General features: G+C 32.8%; 1 protein-coding gene across 3 annotated transcripts in view; it reads right to left on the minus strand.

Annotated features, from left to right (window-relative positions):
• LOC118193236 (uncharacterized) overlaps positions 1–20778 on the minus strand; it is a 144393-nt gene that overhangs the window by 80361 nt on the left and 43254 nt on the right. For all 3 annotated transcript variants that reach the window (XM_085808613.1, XM_085808612.1, XM_085808614.1), the window contains exons 2-3: positions 15413–15478; positions 13834–14012 (exon numbers count right to left, since the gene is read on the minus strand). In XM_085808613.1, coding sequence (XP_085664739.1) covers positions 13834–14012; positions 15413–15469 — 236 coding nt within the window. In that variant the 5' untranslated portion in view covers positions 15470–15478. The remainder of the gene's footprint in view (positions 1–13833; positions 14013–15412; positions 15479–20778) is intronic.

The following is a 20778-nucleotide window of genomic DNA, read 5'->3' on the forward strand; positions in this document are numbered from 1 at the left end:
TTTATCTTCAGCATTTTATCGTCTGCTACTTTACTTTAACTTAGTTTAAATTGAATTGTCTAAAACTGAGAACTTTTGTTTGATGTCTATTTGAATTTTACGAAAATATTTTATGACATTAACTGCATAATTTATTTCTAAACAAGCTATTGCTTATGAAGTGGCTGAAAGAGCGGCTGATACTATCATCCATATTTTTAAAATACAGTATATTTTTATAGAAACATAAGATTTAGAATAATCATTTTTATAAAAGTCAAATTATGATATAAACATACAACCCTCTAGAGACCGAATTAATGGCAGTTCAATGGTTATGTAGAAATGATCTGCAGCTACTTAATGGCTGGATAAGTCAGCAGGTTCTGTGGACAAGTAAGAATAATTAAATTAACAACGTTGGTACGATGTTTATTAAATGATTTTAAGAAGTTTTTAAACATAAAAAATCAACTCATTTTTTATCCTAAAATGCATTTTTATGTGTAGCATATTTTCATTATATCCTTAAAATTCTAATTTAGAATGTAATTGTCAAGAACTGAATTCTAATCGTCAGTAATATAATAAGTAATTATTACGGTTATTAATAAAGTAATTGCAAATATTTCAAAAAACTTTGAATGCAAATATTTCTAATTTTATATTAACCCATTAACCGCCAAAACTACAAGGAATGTTTCTTTTCTCATGAAAATAATAAATATTAAATTAAGCATTTATAACATAACTTTACATTGAAAATAAAAAAATGCTCTTACCTGTGGAAAAAGCGAGTGTTGCGTTCGCGCAACGTCAGCGGAATAAGACTACGGATGTTTAGTGAATAGGATTGTACTCGTGTGATGTTTCTTTTGAGTGGAGCGCAGGATTACTTTTTAGCTGTATAACGTTTTATAAACCTACAAATCACTTTACTTGTAATTAATTTAATATTAAAATATACATTGTATTTCTTTTACAAATACAGATTATCTCATTTGAAAGATTCAAGCATGAAAAGCTTGTTTACAGTCATGATGTAAAGCTTCATTACATATTCTGCATCTATAAACAGTCTGGCTATGGTACTCTTTAAAACAAAGTCTTTTATTATCAACGGACTTTACGATAAAATGTCTACCATCTCCATGCAATGGCTTTTGAATGCTGAATTTACTACTAGATCTTCCTGTTGCTGATCTATTTCTGGCTAATTCTACACTCTCAATAGAAGTTTGAAAAAAGAATAATGCATTCTTGCGTCTGGAATCTAAAAGTTTCAGTAGTAAAAAGTGGTGATATTTAGTAAGTTTAGATACAATCTCACCTCATATAATTTATCAGTATTGTCAAATGCAAATTCTGCTTCATATTCCTGTACTGCAAACGTGATATCGATTCTCGTACATCAGAAACAGAAATGTCCTTATCAAAAGACCAATACATTTTTTCTTGAGGTAAAGAATGATACCTGTAGCAATAATATTCCAATAAATCTTCTCATATAGGCTTCAGATGCAATAAATTCTGGGCATTTTTTTTCTGAGCGTATATATTTGTCTGTTCAACGAGAAGAGAGTAAATGTCTAAACCAAAAAGAAAATCGAAAATGTGTGCACTAATTTTACCTTGTGTTTTGTCTTTTATAATTTCTCTTCTATCTCTTTCTTCATGTTCTTCCTGAGACATAACTAACAGTTCCTTTTTTATCCACTTCAAGATTTCAGTCTTCTGCTTTTTAAGCTTTTTAGTATGACTATAACTGCTTTTAACAACAATATCAGTTTCATTTTGGTCATTAGTAATATTATCATCATGTGTTTCTTCATCAAAAAATCTTTGAAGGGCTTCTTCTAATGTAAGGGCTTCTTCTCATTATAGGCATTTTTAAACAACCAGAACATTGAAAGGAATGAGTGAAAAAGGAGGTTGACTACCCGTTTCCTGCTGACATTGCGTCAACGCAACGCCTGTTTTCCCTCCCTTCCCAACACAAATATAGACATGTGATTGATGTAATGTTCTGATAAATGGTGACCTTGACTAAACATAGATCACTCATAAAGACGGCAATTCTTTCGTTAAATATTTTCAGCAAAAATACGCGGTTGAAAATCTTGCTTAAAGTATGAGATTAATTATTATAAACAAAATGATTGTTGAAGGCAAATATTTTTTTACAGAAATAATCATAATATTCCCTACACAAAATCATCTGATGGTATAAAATATCTTAAGTAATTATATTTATATATGCATTTATTTTGACCATTGCGTTAATGCAACACCAGCGGCTAATGGGTTAATCAAGATAAGCTATTATTTATTTGCGCTCAAATTCTTACCATCAGCTCTAGTAGAAGTTACAAATCAATTATATTTAATTAAAGAATGATCATCTAAGTTTAGAAACAGCGTACCGTAACAGCAATTCAATTATTGGCGCCTTATCTTTCATGTTACTTCGGCAAGCTATACGATTTTTAATGAATATTCGGGTTTTGCTAGTAACTTCACTTGGAAATCGCGCTTAAACTAGGTTAGTTGGTTATTTGAACATAGAAAGAACATGGCAGCTATTTGGTTAAAAAGCTTTCATAGAGAACCTTTGTAAAGAGAACCTAGAAAACTATGAAAACCAACCATGCAGTCTGGGTTAGACTTCACAACAAACAATTAGTATTTAACAATCTTCAAATGCTAGGCAACTGGTTAGGCTTCAGTTAAATCTCCAATTTAATATTTTACTTGTAAATATTTAAAATACTGCTGTATTCTTAGACACAAAAAGCAGAATTTAAGTTTTGTTAACTCGTTAGTAAACTACCAAGCCGTAGTGCAAATTAATATTCAATTTCTTTTGCAGTAATTGTATTCACTTAATATTCGTGGAATATGAGCAAAGAAGGAATGTTCTAGGAAGATTAAAGAATTGTTTAAATCCAGTGACATTAGGTTTGTTTTACAAGCTCAAAATCAAAACGATTCTGCAATTGCCCGAGTAGTTGACTTGTAAATGGCTGTGAATTAAGCAGATGGCTTTTAATCTTACATTAATCAATCAGAAAACGTACTCCAAATGTTTTGTATTGCATGACAATGCATCTTTTCATTATTCAATAACCAATCCGAGAACCGCTTGTATTCCGAAAATAAGTATGTGTACTCAATCGTCCTGCATGTTCTTCAAATTTGTCTTCTTGTAATTTTTTTCTTTCATAAATACTAAAGTTGCCTCTCAAAGGAAAGTTTTTTGACATTGAAGAGACAAAAGGAATATGGCATCTACTTTTAAAGGCATGTCAAAAACAGATCTCTACAAGCCTTCTCTTCCATTACATGCTGTGCATTCAGACAAAAAGTTGGATCAGCGTAAATTCTATAATATATTTTTATTACACTCTGATTACTTTATTAACATACAGTGAACATATACTAAACCTTTTACTTCAGCTTCAGTAATTCGGAATTTTTGATGCAATAGTTGTCGGAACTAAGACTTAAAAGATAAGTCAAATTGAATATTTCAATAATCCAATAAATTCAAGGTCGAAGTTTCAATATTTTATTTTCGGAAGGAGGGGAAATTTTTTCAGTTTTGGTCCATTATCCTAAGTATATTTGCTTAGATTTATTTTTTCCATAAAAGCGAAACTCTTACACATGGTATACATAAAACGCAAAGCTTCAAATTAAAATTTAATAATATACAGGGTGGTTATAATTACAGTTTCACTTTGAAACGGTCATAAAAGGAAAACTACTGGATCCAATGTTATCAAACTTTGTAACCGTGTAAACAAGGTCATGGGAATTTATTTTCCGCGAAAAAAGAAAGTTCAAAACCTCACCACCGGAGGGGGAAAGGGCGCTTATGCAATATTGTTAAACGAAATATGGGTTAGAATCTAACTTAACCTTTTGTACACAGGTTTAATATGTTGTATACCCTTAGGCCCCGTTCAGACGGGGGCGTAAAGGGCATAAGTGGTTAAAGCCGAGCTCCGTTGCCAAGGCAACCAGTCACTGCGACGTCACAGAATCTGGTTTAGGGCTCGTGGCATAGGGTTCCAAGTTTTCAACTTTACACCGAGTTCGGGATAAGCGTCGACCAATCAGAGCGAAGCTAAAATGAAGCAGCTTTCTTTAGACGATTTCGTTGTCACATCAGAGGCGATGTTTCTTTTAATATGGAACACATCGTATCCGAACGAAATAAAGAGTTGATCTCGCAAGAAATCTACAATGATGACATGCATTTTTAAATGAGTTTTTAATGCATTTTTTAATGAGTTTTTTATATTGAAAAATATGGATGAAACTCGTAAAGCGAAAGTTAAGCTCATGATTATGCACGCTGTGTATGATCCTGTAGATGACTGATCCCATCCAATATTTTTCATTCTATTATGAAAATTCTTTAAAAAATGCATGCTTGCAAAAATTTTATTTTTTCTGTGTAAATTATTATTATTACTTGCTTTCTGTCTATAATATTTTTTTAAATTATTGCTATAATTTTTTTTTCCTGTTTAATTATTTTTGTATTTAAGAATAAATTTATTAAAAAAGCTGGAAATATTGTATTGCTATTTGCTTCAAATGCTAATTTTCTTTCCAAACAAACTTCATGAATTAATTTTACTAAAACATCAAATCAATATCAAGAATCTGCTGTTCTTTTTTAACAGTAAAAATATAACTTAAAAAAAAAAAAAGAAAAATTATTTTCACTTATTTAAGAATAGTCACAATAGTCAATTCAATGGTGTAAGCTTTGTATAAGTAATAAAAGATTAATCTTTTGAGAAAATGCTCTTATGAATTCCAAGAAAGAAAAAATGTAGTGAAATATCCTTAAAACAACAGTCTAGACAGTTTTGTCTCCTGTTGAAGTTCTGTTCTGTTTTTTTTTAATTACGTTCTCCATGAAAAGAATTTACTTTTAATGAAACTAAATAGCACACATAATTCATAACATGGACTATAATTTAATGAATAGTATTTGTTATTATTATCCACTCTTTATTACTATCATTTGAATGGAGTTTTGATCATTAAATTCATGCTATTTCTCTGGTAGAAATTCCTGGATAAGGTATGAATGTTTATAATTTTGATGTATTTGAAGACTTGGGTACCTAAAATTTGTCAATGTGAAATTACTTTTGAGATTTGGTCGTAAATAGAAATCAGTGACGTAGCTAGGGTGGGGCAAGGGGGAACATCTGTCCCCACGTGCAGCATTCAGGGAGTACGAAATTGATTTTACGAAATTTTAGAATGAAATGTTTTCAGTTCTTGGCACAGAAAAAGGGGCGCAAAATCTTCAGTTGTCCCCGGGCACCGAAAACCCTAGCTACACCTCTGATAGAAATGACAGCATATCTTGAAATTAAATTCAGGGGTGTGGTTTATACATGTAAATTATTAAAAATAGATGTATACAAACAGCTGGAAAGACAGCAAAATGTATTTAATGATTGAGCATAAAATACATTGTTGGGTGAACGTTTCCTAGTATTGTACACTAGTTGTGTTTGCTGGTCATTGTGATCAGTTGTGGGATACTAGTACTAGTGATAATTGATACTGGTAGTGCAGCAAACTACTATAGTGATTGACAGGGACAGTGAATAAGGAGTGCTAAGCACACATGTTTCACTGTCAGAGAAACATGTTCCTTTTGATTGAAAATTTAAAATAATAATGTATTGTAAGTACTGTTTTTAGCTTAACTGCTTTCATACCTGCAAAATGGAAAAATGTCATATACAGGCTATCTGTCAGTTATCCTCAAGATTTTTTTTAATTAGGCACCTTTAGAATATCATATTTCTCCTAAGAGAAATTATGTATAAAAATCGAAGGTTGGTTTTATATAGTATATAAATATGCATGTTTATAGTATAGAGAGTACTACAGTACAATGCAGAAATATTCCATACTGCTTTGTACAGAAATATATGTGCCAACCAAGTATTGGTCTTTCAAAAAAAATATCTCTAGACCATTTCGTTATTTTTGTTTTTTTACCTTCTTCCGTTGCCTCTTGGCTAATGAGAAGGGCAGATAAAAGATCATTCTGTTGAGCCAGTAAAACTTTGTGGCGAGCAGAAAAAGCCATGACAACGAAAAAAAGCAGAGCGAACGCGGGAAATCAATCAAGCGGGAGAACAGCGTGGGAAAGTTGTAGACATTCCACGCATCCTCGAATTTAGCTTCTCTCATTGGCCATAGCTTACACCTCGTTCTTGCAGGTGTGAATGGATCTCCCGTATTTTATGCCCTTATGACTATGCCTCTATGCGCTTTACGCCCATGTCTGAACGCACCTTTAAGAAACTTTGAAGTGAGCAAATTACCATTGCATTAAATTCCATAAAAGTCGAGTGCGCCATCGTGCAAGGGAGAAATTCATCCGTGAAAACCACGAATTAGCGATTAGAAAATATGAGATCGCAAATCACTCGCACAAGTGCGTGCAATCAGGAAATCGATTTCTTATAAACCACTAATTTGTAATTTTTTCAGCCCTAAAACATGAAGATACTGATTCAAAACTCTTTTAATCGATTTGGGCCAAAAAAAAATCCCTCATGTTATCTACCTTGTTCCATTGCATTCTCCTACTGCATTCGATTGCATAGCAGTCATTCCACACTGCTTGGTGAGGAATGACAGCTAGTTTCATAACTGAAAAATTTTTCTCTGAATAGCAGTCAACAGCTGGACCACTGTGATTGCAGATCGCTTAGAGTCAATGTTAAAATGTTTCATGATACATGAACTGCAGTAACGTGGCATTTTAGATACTATGATTTTTATGCAGGGCTGGGCACCACCTCACGTGTGTCGCACAGTTATTTAGGCAACATTTCACGAATGAACGTCTTATAGGCCGACACTTCCCCTCTTCCCGCCTCAACCTATGTTACTTTTAGCTATGGGGTTATCTCAAAAGCACTATTTATGGTGATAATCTAAACAATTTGGCAGAAATGAAAAATGTTATACACCGACTGGTCTGTAATATTCCTCCTGATATGCTAAGAGCTGCTGTTGAGAATTCAGAACAGGATATAACTTGCTTTCGGAAAATGCTAGACGCTACATTAAACATGCTTTGTAACATGTTTTGGAAACAATTAAACACATGTTAAACCGATGTTTTCATGTCTTATTTCATTTAACAATATTGCATACAGCGCCATTTTTCCCTGGTGCTGAGTTTTTGAACTCTTTTTTTTTTTTTCCCCCCGCGGAAAATAAAATTCCCATAACCTCCTTTACACAATTCCCAAGTGTGATAACATTTGGTCTGGTAGTTTTCCTTTTATGACTTCAAAGTGCAACTTTAATTATAACCCCCATGTAAATTAAACTTTAAAAGTTTGACAGTTTGGTTCAAGTCCCAGCTTTAAAAATATATATATAAATATGAATTTTTATATTAATCTTCTTAGAAAGAATGTTTTAAGAAGCTAATTTTTCTCTCGCATTATAGATTGTATAAAAAACCATGATCTTTAATATGATTTAGATTGTTTCAGTCGATATAACAATCGGGTCAGAATTCCTCAGAATAAATACTGCTGGACAGTTTTATTTCTTTGTCATTTAGCAAAAAATCTTTTAATTAAAATATTTATCCTTTGGACTTCGCTTTAAACTTTATTTACAGTTAAAATGACTAGAATATGAAAAGCTATTTTCAGCTGAAATGCAATTCATGTAATTGATATTTTTTAAAAATTGACAAGAATGCAAAATTATGGAAATCTAGCAATCGAAAAATCTTAATTTTCTTGTGTGAGTACTGAAAATAACTAGGAAGAAAAGTAAGCAAAAATTTGCAGGGACATTTGGCTGTCAGACATACCAAGATGTTTAAAAAAGTTGGACGCTTTTGAAGATTTTTTCAGGACACTTCAAAGAATTTAGGTGTTCAAAGAGAAAACACTTGGACATGTACACCAGCAAATACCATCAATTGAGCTTGTGTTAACAGAAGACAAAAACGATATCATTGCAGATTAAAGTTAAGAGCGACTGGTTTTAGACTATATGGTTGTATAAATTTAAATTATGTTATAGAACATCATATCGTATCATAAACGGAGAATCCCAAGATTTCTCAGTCGAATTATTTGAAGATTCAGGAGTTTATACAGTTATGTATGTGGATATCACCTAAAGACGTTTTTCCCCCCTCCTGATGAAACAGCGGGCGAGCGGTAACGTCGCTGAACACTGGTAGTTCGGTCCGAGGTTCAAATCCCGCGAACAGGCTGGCTGCATGGGCATTTTCGTGGTTTTCCCCAGGTGTAACGTGTATACGAGCCAGTTTTCCTTAGAAAGTTCTCCACGAAGGCATCCCTTCCCTTAGGCAGATAGCCCCAATGTGCTTTGTCATGATTAAATAAACCAAAAGCTCTTGATGAAACCAGTCTTTCCTTTTATCTCATACCTTCAAAATGCTTAGCCTCTAAAGACTGATAAAGGCTCTGATGAAATGGATTGAATTGGATTATTAAGTTACAGCAAAGCAGCGCTATCTGCCTAAAAGGAAGGATGGCTTTGTTAAGAAATTTCTAAGGGAAACCAGCTGGCATACACGCTACACATGAGAAAATCCACGAAAACACCTATGCAACCAGCCCATTTACTTTGATTCGCACCCCGAAGTCAACTACCAGTTGACTTTTCAGCGACTTTACAGCTTGGCCATTTGTAGGCCTTTATGAAATGGAAGGCGATAAACTTTATTTAAAATGATTGTCAGAAATACCAAGATATTTGAAAAGTTGGATACTTTTTAATATACTTGCAGAATGCCTAAAGAAAAAGAGCAAGACTGAAGCAGAATGCCTGAAGAAAAAAACAAATTTTTGCGTAAAATTTAGTATTTGTACTTTTTTTAATTTGAAACTTTTTAATCTTATGATATTTGATTCTTGCGATTTCAAAAATAAAATATTTGACTAAAATATGAATAACATTTTAAGAAACCAAATGTAGGATAAAATTGTGTAAAGCAATGGGCGCAATGATAAAACTGTTTAAAGCAGTGTATGCAAGTCATCCTAAGTTAAAATGTCGGTTATACATCTCTCTTATTTATATATATATATATTTTCTGAACGGAACATTGAAAGGCGTGTTAAGTGTGCTTTACTGTATTTTCTCTTTTAATATATGCAGTTTTCAAATGCATCATAATCTGGGTTACAAAGTATTCTTCCTAAAGAAACGCTATTCAAATAAATAAAATCAAATTCTGGAAAATTTATATTAATAAATATACTTAAAATGCTCAGTTCGAATGAATAAATAGAAAATTTTAAAATAATTATTTGAAGAGACAATGCAACACTAACAATTAAAATAAAAGTCTAAAAATTTAAAAATTACCTAAAACGGTAACTATGACTAAAAATATAGTATAAAGAAAACTATTTAAAAAAAATAAACGGTGCGCCTTTGATTTAAACTACGCAGTTCGAATGAGTAAATAGAAATTTTTAAAACAGTTATTCGAAACAAACTATGCAACGTAACCAATTAAAATAAATTCGAAAAAGAAAAACAAATTGCTTAAAATTAATAACAATTATAATTAAAAATATAAGATAAAGAACATTATTTGAAAGAAGGAACAATTGAGTCTTTTTTCCTCTCACGCACTACGTAAAAATAGAAATGAAAATAGGTTGCCACATATTAAGAAGTTCGCCAAGTGAACTAATTTTGGCGCGAACTGAATAAAAAGCGCCAAGATAAATTGTTGAATTTCTTCGTAAATTTCGCACCAAATTTTACAAAATTTAATATTTAGGCATAATTTGAATCGTAGAATCGAAATATGTAAAAAATTGGTATGTTATTTCAGAAAAAGTCCAATTTTGTGTCAAAATACCTATGTTAGAATAGTGCTATATATAAATCTAATATATATCCTAAGTCGCGCTTTCGAGACATGAAGAGCGCAATTTGAATTTCGTGAATCGGCCCAGTAGAATGGGAGATATAGAACTGCCTCATTTTTTTTTTAGCAATGTACATTGAACTCGGCACCAAGTACTCCATGATATAAAATTAATCCACCTGAACGTCTTTTGATACACGTCAAAAAGCACAAATTAATTCGGATAGAAAATAAAGGCAAAAAGCTTATATGCTCGACGAAACTGCACAGTTTGCGTGGCACATTAAAAAAGAAAGTTGACTTGCTTCAAATGCGAGTTTTGCAATGCACCTCTTCATCGTGGCGAGTGTTATCAACGTTATCACACTAATAAAAATTACTAGATTCTTCTTATAAATATGTACTTTAAAACATTTTTTTTTGTAATTAGTGTTTAGTTCTTTTTTAATATTTCTTGTAGTTTTAAGAGTTTAAATAAAATTTTTTAAGTCTAATTTTTTTTACGATTACACAAAATATCGTCTGCTCTAAGACGATAAACGAGGCGGGGTGGTCGCCGTTTTACCTAGCATACTTTCGTCAAGATCTCCCGCCTTTAATGTGTTAATGAAGTAATTTTTTAGATGCATATCTGCATCATTATTAGGGGTCATTACACATCATTATTACAGTTGCAATATGCACCTCATCTTCGTACCATTCTTTGAAATTTACATCTTAAGACATAAAATGGATACTAGACAAAGAGGTACGTGAACAGCATCCTACCACGGAGCAAGTAAAGTAGAAGCGTGACTATGCATTCATCAGAAGTGAGGGGAAAATCAAAGGACCTTCAGTTACTTAATCGAAATCTTGAAATGAATGGATAAAAGGTGTCTGCATTGCAGGTTATGTAAGGAAACATGATATGGATTAATTTTGAAATGATCCACTGGTTAGATTGACATATTATAAATAGCCACTATTTTTAGGACAGAAAGAGGACGTATCCAAATTAAAATGAGGAATAAAAAGGATTATGTGAAACTTTGCTTTACATATTCTATACCTTACATATATACATACATGCTGGCCACTGAAGTCTGGTATCAGCCATTTAACTGCCTAACTGCTGCAGTTATGTGCTGCTTAGATGAGACCACTTACAGTGCTACTTGGTGCAAAATGAAGGAGTTACTGTTCCTATCTAAAAAGCAGCACAAGATAGGAGGAAAAAGGAATCACAAAGTTGTAGACAGTCATAGATTTAGTATGAAAAGATACCACGTGAGCATGAACGTTAAACTTTTCAAGACAGTGTGTCTTTGTTTAAGACACTCCCTCAGGACGGATGGGAGACAAAAGAAGTCCTCCCACAGGACGAGGGTTTTGCGTCCACTAAACCTAACTTTAGGGGGGAAATAACAAAAAAAGTTTTTATATCTTAATGCCATAATGTTTCGTATTATTTTAGATTATTACTTATGCTATCACATATATTAAAATTAGTGTTTAATTATCTTGCCCCTTTACATGAAAAAATATATAAAAATTTGCTTACTTTGAGAAATAATTTTCAGAAGCACTATTCAAATTATTTCGAAGTTTTAATTCCTTAATTGCCGCGGGTGTGTGTGTATATATATATATATATATATATATATATAAGCCCTTCTGGAATACTATCATTTGCTTTGTGCTGCTACTAGTAAAATTATTTGCAAAGGTTTGGAATGCAACACTACAATGACCTTGACAAAGTATGCAAAGGAGGATACTATTTTAAAGAAGGGGGAAGAATTGGAGAGGGGGATGTTTTTGAAATGGTGAAAGTAATGACTGCATGGTTATTGAATCTGAATGGCGAAATTCTGTGCAGTTTTTAAATTTAATGTTTGGTGTTTCCTTTAGACATTTTTCCAGTACATTTAAAAGCCAGAAAAAGGCTTAAAAGGCTAGCTGCATAGTGGCTAGTAAAGAATAAAAAAGGAAAGCGATATAGAAAGGAGAATGTTTATACCATGTGGTGAGTTAAAGAGGAGCTCTTTATGCTTACATTACAGCACATCCCCTGCAACAGCTGACACCAACAATACACTGAATGCGATCAAACTGAAAGTCAGAATGCTTAAACTATTTTCAGTTCAAAATTAATGAATACAAGACATCTTCAAAATGTTTCAGGATGCTGGCACAAATATATGACAGTCAGGAAATAAGTGTATTTCTTGCTGGCACGTATGCATGATATTCGGTGCGAAAGGATTAACATAATGTTTTAAATGCACATTTGTTTGTTCATAATTTTCTACACTGTGATGTGACAAAGCAATCTTAGAAAGAAAAAACAGACTAGTTATCATACGATAACTTTTATTTTTGATGTTAAAATTTCCCATCTAGACCCTTGTTAGAACTTCATGCAGCACACATTGAAACATAGCCAGTGACGCGTGTGCACAAATATCTGTAATACATCGTTGAAAGTGGTGCAGTATTTATGGAGGGGTTACACTATACCTGATTATTTGTTCTCCGAATTCCTCCATCAAGTACTGTTTCATTGGTGATGGCTTGTGTGCAGAGCCACTGTCATGTTGGAACCATCCATTCCAGACTTGAAGCAATGGCTGGCTCTCAAAATCGGGTGTTGCATCTGGAAGAAGTTCTAAATATCGTGCAGCAGTTAATGTACCCTGGTAAAATATTGGGCCGATCAGCTTATTATTGTAAATTCCATATAAAATATTAATCGAAAACCATGCTTGATGTCGGACGTTGGCAGAACATGATGGATTTTCCATGCCCAGTAATGGATATTCTGCCTATTCTACATTTCATTCCACAAAAAGCATGCCTCTCTGGTTAACGCTATATCTGTAAAGAATGCTGGCTGGGCCTCTACCTAGTTCATAATGAAGTTGCATTGTGAAAACGTGCCTGATTAGATGCTGGCTAGTATGGAGATGAGCACCTAATTCATTTAGGATTTTCCAAACGTGACTTTTTAAAAGGCCATGCTTTTCACTTATCACTCTTGTGCTGTTGTTCAGATATGTGAGGGCATATGATAATACATCTTCCAGTTATACTTTTCACCCTACCTTAGCCGATCTGAAGTCGGCTAGTCACACAACATGTCTTCCTTAAATGTTTCACAACTTGTAGGACAATTTTTGCCAAGGAATTGGGCCTACAGTAAACAGTTGCTGATACAACCACACTGCTGATTGTGCCTTGAGCCCACATAAATCATAAAGTAAAACTCTCACAACAATCATTTTTTGAAAATCGCTCCACAACCATGAACTTCAATACTGAGTCCCCCAGAAGACATCTTTTAGAACTGTCTCAGGTTTGCATAATGCGCACCAAGGTCAATTCGCTTTGAGTTGATGCATTTTACGATACGACTGTGCACAATCTCCATATAAAGACTATCAGTACAAGGATGTACCCTGTGGGGTTTGAATCACAGTCCTCTCAATTGTGCTGTGAAAGGCTCGCTTTTTCCCCCAAAAGTTAATCTTCACTCCTTTCATTCAAGTTTTGTGACATCACAGTTTTGGAAATCACGAAGAAACAAAAATGTCTATTTCCAGCATTCTGTTTTTAACATTCATATCCATAAGATGTTTTTTGTACTTAATTTGCGATGTTCTAGAACTTGGTAATTCAATTTTTCCTCCCATCTCGTACCATTTTCGAGACTAGAATGCTAACTCTACCATTTTCCACAGGGCAGTGCTGTAAGCAGTCTCATTTAGTAGAGCACAGCTACTTATATTACACTTAGTCACTATTTTTATGACTGAATATAGCTGCAGCTGTTTGCCAGTTAAATGGATGGCACCTGACTTTAGTGGGCACCCTGTTTATACACATTATGACAGCATGCCCTGTTTTCTAAACTTTAAAAGAATTGTAAAATAAATACATACCTAGTATTCATCTTATGAGTCGAAAAATTCAAATATGGATCTAAAACTAAACTTGAAACCAAGTCATCATTTTCACTTAGTTCTCTTGCACTTGTGCTCAAAGAAACATTAGATTTACTTGATCCTCTAGTAGAATTGTCAATCGACTCACTCACAATCAGAGTTTCTGTGGGTGGTAGCTTCAGTAAGAAAAACAAAAAATTAACAACTCAAAAAATTCTCAGATTCATAAAAATATTTAAAAACTCTTTTATAAGAAAAATTCTAAAAAAGTATTACATTTTTTACTTCACTATGTTAGATATATTTTGTGCCTGATTAGAGAGTACTATAGTCTTAGCTGTCAACTAGAAGGGAACTGTTTTCCAAAATCACAGTAATCACTTCAGTTGATCAGAAGAAACCATTCTGAAATTTCTTTCATTAAAACTTATATTTTTTAGCAAGAATCATTTAGGAAGTAAATTTCATTTTTAAATAATTAATTATTTTTCTAAAAAACTATTCCTATGACTTAACATAAAATAACAATGAAAAGTAAAATCTAAAGAACAAGATCATAAAGTAGATGCAAATCTCATTAAATAAAAGCAGCCATATATCATTTACAACATTAAAGTTGCATAAGAAATAAGAATAAAGAAAGAGAATAAGAATAAATGCCAGTTGAATAATTTGTTACAGAGACTTCAAATTATTTCTACAGATATAAAAACAGCTATATCAAAGAACTACACCTAAAAATTTACTTTACCTGGCGGCTTAGGTATAGAAAATAAACTAATGACAATAATAATAAAACCTACTGCAAACAGAAAACCCCCCAGAAAAATTCCTAAGTTTGAATATGACATACGTGACAGCATGCTAATGATCCTTAATTATTTTATGCCTGCACAACTCCTTTATTACTAACTGGATCTTTGATTACCAACTACTTTTTAAAACTTGCAATTTTATAAGAAAAATTATTAGTTTTACACCCTTCAATAATCCCTCTATAGACATTTACTTGATAGATTAAGGCAAATGATAGAACAATTTACCTAAGAGAAGGGATACCTCTGTGGAAAACTTTCTAGGAAAAACTGACTTGTATTCAAAAAACACATATCGTAAACAACATCATGTCAGATCACCTTCAACACTGAAAAAGCTCTATTCAATATATACACCAAAGCAAAAGCTTCCTTTTTCCTTTCTTTTTTAGTCAAATTTTTAATTTCAGACTGACACATTTCCCTTACAATTAGCCATTTTGTGATCAGACGATTTTCAAGAAATTTCTAGCTGTTTTGTACTTTGCTTCCTTTGGAAATTTTATTTGAGGTTTGATTTTAATTGTGGATACTTCCATTCTTAAAAGTTCGGAAGGTTTTATTTTCCGATTTCAAAGTTCTCTTATTTATTGGAATACAATTAAAATGCTTCACGTGCATTTGCCTCTAACAAGCTATCCACAAAGAGCTGAAACAAAGTTTAATATGCCTTTTTCACCTTGATTTTACAAAGATGTGCCATTCTGCAACATGAATTAATCATTTTTGAATGTAAAAATTGTAGAAAGAAATTAAATTACCTGTTTTTCCAGAACCACAGCTAAAGTTCTTTTTTTCAAAAGTGGATATTGTTCCATTTTTATAGGCTGGAAGAAAGAATACGATTTAGCTAAAATTTCATAAGGTAATGAATAATTAAAAAATAAGGCAATATATTGAAATGCATAGAAAATTAGAATAGTACTTCAGTACTGTTTAGCATGATTGTGGTTAACGTTATCATTTGGATATCGTTATCAAATTGCTGAAGTATGGACATGTACACACGGAAAATACACTGCTTAATGTTTAGTTAATATGATCAAAATATTATAAAATGTATTTTTTATCTCAATAAAGTTGCCAAATGAGATATTTGAATTTATAAATTGTCAAAAGATAGAGAAATGTCATCAAGTAAGGAATTAAGTTGCTAGCTTTCTTTTGATTTTAGCCAACTTCAGTAAAAGAGTAATTTTAAGGTGGCACTGATTTTGATTAACTTTATCAAATTAGAGTTGATACTTCTTTAGGAGCAAAAAAACTTCTGTGGGGAGGGGAGGAAGCCCTGAAAAAGATTTATACAGTCGAAAGTCGTTAATTCGGGCACCCATAATCCGGAATGATCTATAATCCGGACCTCAAAGCTAAAATCTTTCTGCGCATGCGCCGTGTTGACACATACTCACTCATAGGCGCTTTACGTGTGCGCGCAAGACATTTACGACTGCGCATATGCGTCTGCGCAAGCGCAGAATACATTTTCTCGTGCGCGTTTAATGTATAACGGATGGCATAAGCTAAAATTATCTAATTATCTATTTCAGTTAACGTTGACAATTGCGTTGTTCCTTAATCTTCGAATTGGATCCGGCTTATTATTTTTTGCAGACTGTAAGAGCAATTTTATAAAAGTAAGCTTGAACTTTTGATTATGTCAAATAGAATTTCCGATGCTGGAGCTCCCAAAGGATCTAGAAAACGAAAGTATGTTTCGATATCCATCAAACAAAAAACGAATTGCTACAAAAAATGGATAAAGGTATATCCTTTGTTTATCTAACCGTTCCGAAATCTGTTTATCAATTTCACGCTGCTCTGTGCGGGGACGTCGCGCCGCACGATGAACTGGAAGTTGATCTGTCAGCACTATCGTTATCTTCAGAGCAGATGTTTTTATTTTATTCGGCTTATAATTCCTTACAAAATGTAGTATTTAATCTCGATGTACTCCGTCTTTGATATGATTTAAATCAAATTCCTCATCATTATAAATATCACGAATACAAATCAAATAGTTTTCTGGTTGCAATTTTCTAATTTCGGCTATGCATAAGGTATGCATGCGCATGTTGAAAGAAATGTTTAATAAAGCAAACAAATAAATATTAAGCTTCTTTTTGTGTAAATTTTGATACCCTTTAGATCATAATTGCTCATTATTTTATAAATTACGGTTTCATATTTTTTATTTTATAATTTCTGCATGCCATCTTACCGGATTTAAACTGATGATCTATAATCCGGAAAAATCGATAATCCGGAATCGCCGAAGTCCCGACGAGTCCGGATTAAAGACTTTTGACTGTACTATAGTTGCCAAACTTGAAATCTTAAAAAACTGGAAGATTTTTGCCAGAAAACTAGATTTTCACACTGAACAATGACCATTTCAAATTAACTCTAATTCAATATTTATAATGCATGATTGAGGTTATTAACTTACAGTAAGACCCCACTTAATGCTCTTTTATTTGAATTGTGGGATTCCCCGAAATCGCATGCAGCGTTAGGCTTCCCGATATCCGAAGCAGTTTATCTGTGTTTCTTCTTTCCTGCGGTGTGATATGAATGTATTTTTATCGTTTCAAACATTTATTGACGTTATTGTAAGTATAAATTTATATAATGATTGATATGGTGAGAAATATTATGATTTTTAGTTTTTATCATGGGCCATGAATAAAGAAAAAATATTGTCATTGGCAACTGCGACAAGCTCTGCAACTAGAATTACCCGTTCTAGAAAAAATACAATAGAGGAAATGGAAAAACAACTTTCTACATGAAATGACAAGGAAACTGAACGCAATATGCCATTAAGCCAACCTATTTTAATGGAAAAAGCAAGAATTTTTAATTACATTCAGGTTGAGGCCAAGTGACACAAGTGAAACTTTCCTTACAAGTCGAGGATGGTTTAATACAGGGTTTCTTTAACTGTGGGTTGCCAAAAATTTTAGCAGTTTTGATATTTCTTTAACTTATTATAATAATTTTACAATTACCAAATATTTTTACACAGTGTATCTGAAAATAGATAAAGATAAGCCAACAAAGACAAAGAAAAAACTAAAAGGTTTTGACGCATTTTTTTTATAATATAAACGTTCATTTTCCTTGCTTTGCATGTGACGCTGTCATTTCGTCTGTTACTTATTTAAAATTTTCACATTGTTCTATGTCTTAAAATTAGAAATTAATGGCCTAAAACTGCAATAGTATATTACAGTGCAAGTGAAAAAATTGACAGTTTCACTCACGCATGTGTCAAATTCGCACAGTGCTTATGGGGTCCCACAAAAGTTTTGTAAATATTGTGGGGTCCTGGGGGATCACGAGTGAAAAAAGTTTAAGAAACCCTGGTACAAATTACAGGAGAAGCACAAATGGTGATACAAAAGCGGTGGCTGAATTCCCAGTGACATTAAAAACAATAATTGAATGAGGAAACTATCCTTCAGAATTGGTTTTTAATGTTGATGAAACAGGCCTATTTTACGAAAAAAAAAAATAGCCAAAATGAACATTTCTATCCCATGAAGAAAAACGTGCACCAGTATTTAAAGCTGCGAAAGAACGCTTAACGCTTCTACTAGGTGGTAATGCAAGCGGAGATTTCAAAATTTGGGAATCTAATAAAAAGTCATGGATAACTACGAAAATTTTTCTGAACACTGAACATTTTTGCCCGTCTTTTAAACACTACTGTAAAATGTAAAACCTTGAATCAAGAGCACTACTTTTGATTGATAATGCTCCAAGCCATCCAACGAATTTATCTGATTTAATAACATGCATTCAAGTCGAAGTGGTTTTCTTGCTGCCTAACACAACTGCCTTAATCCAACCAATGAATCAAGACATTATATCAAATTTTACGGCTCATTACCAGCAGCGAACATTTGGACAGATGTTTGAAAAAAATAGATGGAGAAGAGAAACAATGAATAAGAGAGTTTTTGAAAAACTGCAATATCATGAATGCTGTAGAAAACATAAACCTTTGTTGGAATGAGGTAACAGAAAAATGTCTGAAAGGGGTGTGGAAGAACATTTCGGCAGATCTAAGCAAGGGCGGTGACACTGGACATTTTTGTTTTATTGTTATAAAAAACATAATAAATGTAATGGTAAAATGCCTTAGAATTTTATTAATTTTTATATGTATATTCTCATTTATTATGTTTCTATATTTGTAAGAAATAAATTTTTGTTTTATTGTTATAAAAAAACATAATAAATTTAATGATAAAATGCCTGACAAATTTTCTACTCATCTTCCCCTAACCCCATTATTTACCTGATGAGATAACCCCGTTTAAAGCTGTTTCATATTTTGCTCTACTTTGAAGGAACATTTACCCCGCATTAAGCGGGGTCTTACTGTATTTGTAATAAATTTCTGAAGTAAAATATTTTGGCATTTAATTAGATTTTCTAAATTTTGCATTCTTACTCTAATTTTTTTCATACTTTTATACTGAGAAAAATCCCAAACTGTAAAGCTTTATTTATCAACTGCACTTTTAAATGCAAGTAAAATATAATTAATAATTAATGTACATAGTACTTGCGTGGATAAAATTAGTAATAGCTTATATGTTGAAGTAAACAAATTTTAATACAACTATTAACTGATGAATGAACCTAAAATGGTAGGAGGGAGTTCTCTTAGAATAGAATTTATTTTTAAACTAAAAAGTGCAACCATTAAAATCACTGCCTTGAGGCACACCTTGACAAAATCTATCTGATACTACAGAGACAATCCTTATTTGAAAATCCCAGCCTTCCATGAAATTAGGTCAATTACCATGCAAGCCAGTAGCCTGATGTTCATGAAAAATACCGTATGTCCATGCATTATATTATATGCGTGCATTATATGTCTTTTCCATGTCAAAAAACATAAGCTAGATGATTTCTTTTCACAAAGGCTCTGTGAATGGAGGTTCCCAAATAAAGCATATTACCAATGGCTGTTCTCCCTTTCCAAAAGCCACTCTGATAAGGCAGGATTATGTTTTTTTTTTTTTTTTTTTTTTTCTAAATAATAAATTTGGCAGCAATTTACCATTTTTCAAAATGCTCACAGATACAGCTCGTAAGTGCAATGGGCCATTAGTTTGAAGGACTCTTTGGGTTTTTTCCCTGCTATAGGAAACCTTCTTCCATGCATTGGGAAACCTATGTTCCTTCCACAGTTATAATAAGAAAGGAGGGCAGTTAAGGCTCGTCCACACGAGGACGCTCCTGACGTAGTTGACGTAACTTTTTTGACGCCGGCGTAAATTCGCAGGCCGCAGAAGACGTAAAACTGAGTACGCTCCTGTTCAGCTTTTTCGCCCGCGACGCGCGCGTATAGCCAATAGCCGACCGAGTTCTTATCACGTGTCATAATCAGAAAACCTTCTTGCTTACCCGTTTCAATATGGCATCAGAGCCACACGGAGATGAGTTTTTGCTTAGAAATATAACTGTATACAGCAATAAAATAATCAGCATTGTTCACGCCATTTTCAGATTTCTCAAACCGTACATATTAGTATACATTTAAAATTCTCATTAAAGGGGAAAACTGTATTCTTATAAAGCAATGATCCGACCAGTATATCCATATGCTTCACCTATTTATAACACCGTAAGTAATAGGAACCTAAATAAATTACAGTTTCTACGAAATCAAAGTTTCTGCCTTACAAAATTCTCCTTAATTATTATAAATATTGGCTATATCATGTGTAATAAAAAGCTCTATAAATATCCCAATATTAAATACACCAAAAACTAACTTCAGCAATATAATAACTTCTAAAAAAAAGCAGTTGACTGTGAAAGAGTATTCAATAAAATACAATTACGAAATTTTGGAGGAAAGTTACAACTTGCGTCATACAGCAATCATTTATTGAAGTTTAATTAAATTACCTTTGCAGCGACTTCTACTTGTTACGTTATTTTTCACAATCACTGCTATCACAGATAGCTGAGCAGCGCGCTGCTTTGGTAGCGGAGGAATGGAAAGGTGGGAATTTTGAACTCAACCGTAGACGGTATAATTCAGTTAACTTTTCTCATTTCGAAATGTGTTTCTTATATTTAATCATGAATCATTATATTCTTA

The sequence above is a fragment of the Stegodyphus dumicola genome, chromosome X1 (genome assembly GCF_044657685.1).
Source record: "Stegodyphus dumicola isolate Sdum_Otavi_A_Nest chromosome X1, ASM4465768v1".
NCBI classification, from domain to species: Eukaryota; Metazoa; Arthropoda; class Arachnida; order Araneae; family Eresidae; genus Stegodyphus; species Stegodyphus dumicola.